Below are 6,720 nucleotides of genomic sequence, written 5' to 3'. Positions count from 1 at the left end.
ATCAATCAGACAGCACGAAAAAGCGTTTGCATGGCTGTTATCACACCTCACTGGATGGCTGGGTTCGGAGGTGTGGGCAGATGGTTGATGAACATAGACAAGCTTTTAAAAAACTTCAATTGATAAGAATGACCGTGAAAACGACGCATATTTTGCCAGTTCTTCCAATGTCTATGTTATGTCTGGTGAACGTGTAGTGCCAATACACGCGATGAACTTTAACTTCTTATCATGCTGCTGGTTCCAGCAATTTAGTATAGCATTGGATTATGGTTATCAAGCGAAAAGTACGCAAGAAGGTTCAGCATAAATGGAATCGGGGCTAAACATAATCAACACAACGAAAATCACAATCATCACGAAATTCGCTAACGACCGTTTCATTCCCTCGGCGAGCATCTTCTGTGGAGTGTGATTTGGTATAAAACCATCTTCTGAAAAAACATAGGGATCAGTTCGGATCGATCGCTCAGTGCAAGAAGTCTTCATTATTACAAGATGAAGTTGAGTGTTTATTTTACATTGATTTGTATTACTTTCTCCAATGTGAGAAGTAACGCAGACGCAAACCAGGATACACTTTCGGCGAATGGTGTGGAGACGTTGCTGAGAAAGCTGGAAAACATTGATCGTAAATTGTTGGAGCTTCAAAACGGCCAGAACGAACTCCAAAATCAAATAGCAAGCATTAAGGCGTCGCAAGAGAAGACCCTCGCCGATTTGAGTGCTCTACAAAATCAATCGTTGGTGATACTTGAACATCAGGTAGCAGCCGCCAGCCATGTTCAGTCATCTGCAACAGTGGTAAACTACATGCCGCTGAATAGCCAGTTGCCAACATCTATGGCAACATCGTGCAAGAATGTACATAACAACGCTTCCGGAGTGTATCTCATCCGCGTGAATAACGATATCACACCGTTTAATGTGTTCTGTGAGCAGGAAAAGTTTGATGGAGGCTGGACGGTGGTGCAGCATCGATTCAACGGTTCGGTTGATTTTAACCGGGATTGGGTCGCGTACCGGGATGGCTTTGGTGACATCGAGAGAGAATTCTGGCTCGGGTTAGAAAAAATGCACCAGATAACCACGGAACGGCCGCATGAGATAGTAATCGAGATGAAGGACTTTCGGGGCAACTATGCCTATGCCCGCTATAATCAGTTTAAAATAGGCAGTGAAAGTGAGCAATACAAAATAACACTGGGAAGACATACCGGCTCTGCAAGAGATTCGATGCAGGATAACAAAAATATGAAGTTCTCAACGAAAGACCGTGATAATGATAAGTCGAGTTCACACTGTGCCCAAAAATTTGAAGGCGCCTGGTGGCATAAAGACTGTACCCTAGCGAATCTGAACAAACGATATAAAAATCTTTCGAATGGAGACGCAATTTATTGGTACGGTTTCAGAAACGACCATCGAGGACTCAGCTACACCAGAATGATGATACGCGAGATTTAAGGTTCCAGTAGCACTTATCGTGATGGTTGCTAAAAAGAAAATTATGCTTGTTTACTTTGGAAATTATGCCAAATATATTTGCATTTTAATCCCAACAAAAGACTTTTTATTGAATATTTCTTTCTATCACCAAATCCATACCTAACCTTACCGGCCTTTATTTAGTATCTACTCGGTGGAGTCGCTTAACTTAAAAAAAGTACGGTTGCGCGACGGGTTTACTCAACTAGGCAGTCTAAACCCAGTTTTAAATTCGATTTTTTTCGAAAACTCACCAAAAACAGAAATTCACCCCGGCCAAAATGTGCTCGACTTTTATTGATATTCTGCTCGAGTTTTTCAGAACTGCTCGATTGTTGAATTTTTAAACTGGGTTTACACTGTCTAGTTGAGTGGGCCGGGAGGTAGACACACAGTTACAGATGTTTTTAAAATACGCGCGTGGTTTAAGCCACTCTAACTTTGACCAAAATGCTCAGCATTCACTCGAATAAGGGTCAGAAACCTCAGGAATCATTCCTCGCAAGAGTGCCGTTTCCGAAATTATAACGGAGTAGTGCTCCTCCATCGTGTTATAAAGCGCCTCCATCATGTCCACTTTGCCCTGCGTTTATCAGTTTGTCAAATTTCCAATATATGCTTGATAAACTTTTATTTTGCTATGATGATCGGTTTTGATAAACATATCTATATAGTTACTCCTCTATATATAGAGGAGTAACTTCAATCATTATCTTATACACAGAACAACATAGTTCTGAACATGTTTCCAAAACGCTTTTTGTTAAAAGGACTAATTCGTTAACTTGTACGTATACATTAGATTTTTTTCCAATTTCTTATTTTTTTTCTGCAGCGCAATTTGCGAACTTTTCGTCGTTACCCGCCTGTTCTGACGACGATTTAAAAAATATATATTGAGCACGCATTTGCATCTTGCAAACTGTCCTTAGTGAAATCCATAGTTCAATAGCGATTTTTAGTAACTGCCTCCAATATTTCCAATGATGCATCATACTACATGTTTCGAGATAATTAGGCGGCACCAATATGTATATTTGATATAAGTGTTTAAAATAAGCTTTCGGTTTCAAAAAATCTCTATTTTGAACATGATTTTTAAGTTGCGAATGATCATAACGTCATGAACGTCATTCTTGAAATTATTTACCCCACGAGACCGCTCGTGCTAAAAGCATTTAAAGCTTCAATCGAACGTAGCATATGCTAAATACGCCACCTACGGAGATTTCTTTGCCATGCAAAATCTTGTTCTATTGTGAAATAGCACCGCGGTTCAGATGGAAATCAATTCTTTTCTGCACTTCCACCAAGCGGCGACGGTTGGGAGCCTCCCCACGTTTTGGTCTGCCGACTTGGTCAGGAACGACAGATACCGTTACAGTAGCGAACGCTCCGAGCGATTAGAAGGCGGAAAGGACCTTGATCGTCAGGAGTCCGGCCGGACCGGTTTGACAGTATATACTGGCTGGTGAGTCTAGACGAGTGGATTAAACGATGTGTCCGAGTGGTTGGCAATCAGCACCGCAACATGGCGCTACGGTAAAACAAACGCTAATTCCGCTGCTGTTTACTACGCGACTACAACTTAAAACCGTCAAACAAGCTAGTCGCTAGTCACTACTAGAAATGTACAATGTTGACAATCGTTCCACAGCTTCTGTAGTAAGCACTTCAATATGTTGACTATTCGTTCTTGGCTGTGATTATGAATTGCAATGCAAGGTTCTTGATGTCACCCACTGCGCAATCATCTACACTATCCTGCAACTAGCTGTTGTTGCACTAATGCGTTTGATAGCCTGTCGTGCTTAAACAATTAAACGATTGATGAAATTCTGTTTATTTACCTCCCGCCCGGCTGTTAAACCATCCTCCAGTAATGACTCATTAGCGACCCATCCCATACGATCAACCGCGGCGTACGGTGAATAAGTGAATTGTTTTCGTCGCACAAGCTGGCGCCGGTTTGTCGTGCCTAATGCATTCGACGCGACCGACACTGTAGATTGCCCACACTAAAATAGACGAGTGCCCCTTCCGATCACAGGGCCGATCACAGGCCCCCCACTACACCGAGTAAGGGAAGGGGAGAGACGGGGGTTGTCGATCGCCAGGCGCTTACTTCAATTTCCTGTCCAGTTAGCGCGCACGAAGCCAAAGGCATTAAATTCATAATCTAAGCTCGACTTGTAAATAAGCCGTGCCCCCTTTCAAACGCCCGTGAGTATCGCCTGACAGCGTCCAGCGTAAACAACACATGGACCACTGGAAGACACAGGCAGCGACAACCGGCTCCGATTCCTATTCTGTGAAGTCAACTCACGCAGTCACAACACGAAGCCGCGCAGCTACGTAGTAGAATGCGCAGCCCTTACACTGATACGATGAACAAGGGAAAATGGAAACGAGTAGCATTCATCATCCTCAACCATCTGCATCGTCTAGTGTGCATGGTATGACGTGTCCCGCCCTGCAAAGAACAAACAACACACAACACTAGCAACCGTTCGAAAGCGGCGACCCGACGAAGCAGTCCGTTGAACAAACAAGCGAGAAAGCAACAATTATATCATCCGATTAGAACCGTGGCGTTGGCCGGCGGGCAAACGAAGGCGATGCGCCTGTGCAAGTATACTAGCCCTTGTGGCCCCAGCTAGAAGAAAGCGATAGTTACGCGTTGGCAAACAGCAATACCACGACCACGAAGTCCCCATCCGATGTCCCGGTTTCCGACCAACGACTACTAGACCACTCGGGATGCGATTGCAAACGGTGATCGTTAAGACGTTAATAGATGGCACCCATTGGCCATGCTCCAATACATGACGTTGGTTCAGGATGACGTGATACTTTAGGTTTTTTTGCTTTTTGTAAATAACAGCATCCTTATTTCTATCGACAAAAAACACAGTTCCACACAACTTGGAGTTAGGATTCACATATGGATAGCAACTGAACTGCCAGCGATCTGCGTCAGTATGCATTCATGCAAGCAAGTATCCATATAGTACCTTAAATATCGAAATTAATGATTGAAAATGTATAAATTATTCAATGATCTCTGATAAATCTTTATAAAAATGGACATTTCCGGAAGCAATCAATTGACCAACTATCAGAACACTGATTTGAACAGAAATGACCAAGAATCGATTGGATCTGAGCGAACACAATCCCGAACTGGTGGCGGATGTTTTGGTCACCTTCACAATTGATGTGGGTCAAGGGAACAAGGTGCTTGCGACGACGATAACTCCCAGCGTCCCAGGCGGTGGTTCCGGAATGTGGATTCACGTTCACTTAACATGCTCGCGGAACCCGTACCCAAGAGGTCGGTCCCGAAATTGATTCAACCTTCGCGCACCGCATGCAAATCCACGGCCAGTGTCCAATTATTCCTCCAACCACACAAGGCCAGGTGGTTTACTTCGTATTTTTGCCTGTTTTGGTGATACATATTTACCCTTTACGCAAACCACTATCTATTCCTTGCGACCAAACTAAAGGTTTTTGGTTCTGATTCACTGTCATGCAAATTCTGCCATCCCGTGCTGGCCCGTGTGTTGATTATCTAAAACCCATCCGGTGCATGTTATGTAATGGCTGCAAAGAACAATGAGTAGAATAAACAATCCGCTAATCTGAAACTAATTACGACCTCATGTGTACGTCGGCCGTGATAAGATAACCGATTTATAAGCGCACACACACACACACACAGACGCTCGAGTTATTCTTATCATCGCAACTAACCTACCATGCGTGCCGGTTGTGTTTGCTCTATGACAGTAAACACCAGGAACATATGATTACAACTGGGTAGATGATTAAATGACCATTATCAGTAGTATCAGTAGCTCACGAACTCGAATACAGACAGTACAGAAAGCACAGAAACAATTCTAGCTTGGCGAGTCGGTTGGACATAAACTGTCACAGTAAATACAACAGACAGACTTTGCAGACCCGTTGACTCTTACTGAGTTAGCTCGGAAATCAATAGATCATCAGGTGTTCCAGGTGCTACCATGACACTATATAGTTAGCTATTTGCACTCCTTGTCAGCAGTTCCCGGTATCCGAGGACAAATGTTTGCTTCCAATTGTAGCCTTGCTTCAGGGTTCACAGGGGACACTATGTTAATTGTTTATTTGAGATACTCACACACTACACTCGTAAACAGATTACACCCGGGGGGCTCCTCATGTGTTAAAGTTGAATAATGAAAAATGTCAATTTTATTCTGGGCGTTAATCTAGGCCATTCTGCTTTTACTTGTAATGCGCCAAAAACATAAATCTTGCTTCATACCCGTCGCGCGAGAACGCGGCCCCAGGCGCCCTCGCTGAACCCTGCCCCGAATAAGCATTGCTGATTACACGCCACGCTGTTCGGTACATGACGCGGGAATGGTTCACATCCTACGTATAACGGAATGGCCAAATTATAACGTGTTCAGCAGACGACCTTCGATCGGATTGAAAGCCACACGATAAGGAAATGGTCACCAATAGAACGACCCGGTGTAGCCGATGACCGGTCTATCACTGCACCTTCAAGGTGTTTTGATTTCATGTTGATCTCAATCCCAAAAAACCATCTGCAGTTGCTCATCTTCATACCATTAAGCAACAGCATCAACTAATTTCATCATCTTGACTTCCAAACCGATTGCATAGCCGCACTATGCTGTGTACTTAATACGAGGTGCAACAAATTTGATAAAGCATCATGTAAAGCGATGAAAGCGTGCTCCGCTGCTCCACTAATTTGCGTCGTAATAAAGCCATGCACCATGCGCTGAGTGACACGTGATTTTGGAAAGCCTCGCGTCTCGTCCGAGGAGATAGCAACGGCATTTCTACAATCACTAAAGCGACTCACTTTACGAACTTCGGTTTAATGGTTTGGTTTTATTTACCGTAGTGATCCAAAAAAGCTGGTCCTTCAAGAGAAACTGATAACGACAGCTAGTTGACTAGCAAACCTGGCTCTCACTTGAAGGTCATGCTGGTTAAATAACATTGTTACTAGTGCCCCTAGCCTAATACCGATAAAGTAACAAAACTGTCTGCGTTTCCATCAATCTTCAGAGTATACCGGAATGATCCAGAGCTCGGCTATAATTAAGATTGAGTATAGTTAAGCTTCGGTTTCATGTAGCACGCGTTTTACTTTGTAGCCTTCAATCTGATTAAATCCCTTGAAGCTCTATGTCAATCGACATG

General features: G+C 43.5%; 1 protein-coding gene across 1 annotated transcript; it reads left to right on the top strand.

Annotated features, from left to right (window-relative positions):
- Positions 1-498: 498 nt before the first annotated feature.
- LOC125959369 (fibrinogen-like protein A) lies at positions 499-1,467 on the top strand. Its single transcript, XM_049692190.1, has one exon. The coding sequence runs from the start codon at positions 499-501 to the stop codon at positions 1,465-1,467; it is 969 nt and encodes a 322-aa protein (XP_049548147.1).
- The last annotated feature ends 5,253 nt before the right edge of the window (positions 1,468-6,720 follow it).

The sequence above is a fragment of the Anopheles darlingi genome, chromosome 2 (genome assembly GCF_943734745.1).
Source record: "Anopheles darlingi chromosome 2, idAnoDarlMG_H_01, whole genome shotgun sequence".
Classification (NCBI taxonomy): domain Eukaryota; kingdom Metazoa; phylum Arthropoda; class Insecta; order Diptera; family Culicidae; genus Anopheles; species Anopheles darlingi.
This window is presented reverse-complemented; position numbering and strand designations above follow the sequence as displayed.

What these genes read in the sequence shown, in the direction of transcription:
- LOC125959369 (XM_049692190.1), top strand. Translation starts at nt 499, where the DNA reads ATGAAGTTGAGTGTTTATTTTACATTGATTTGTATTACTTTCTCCAAT.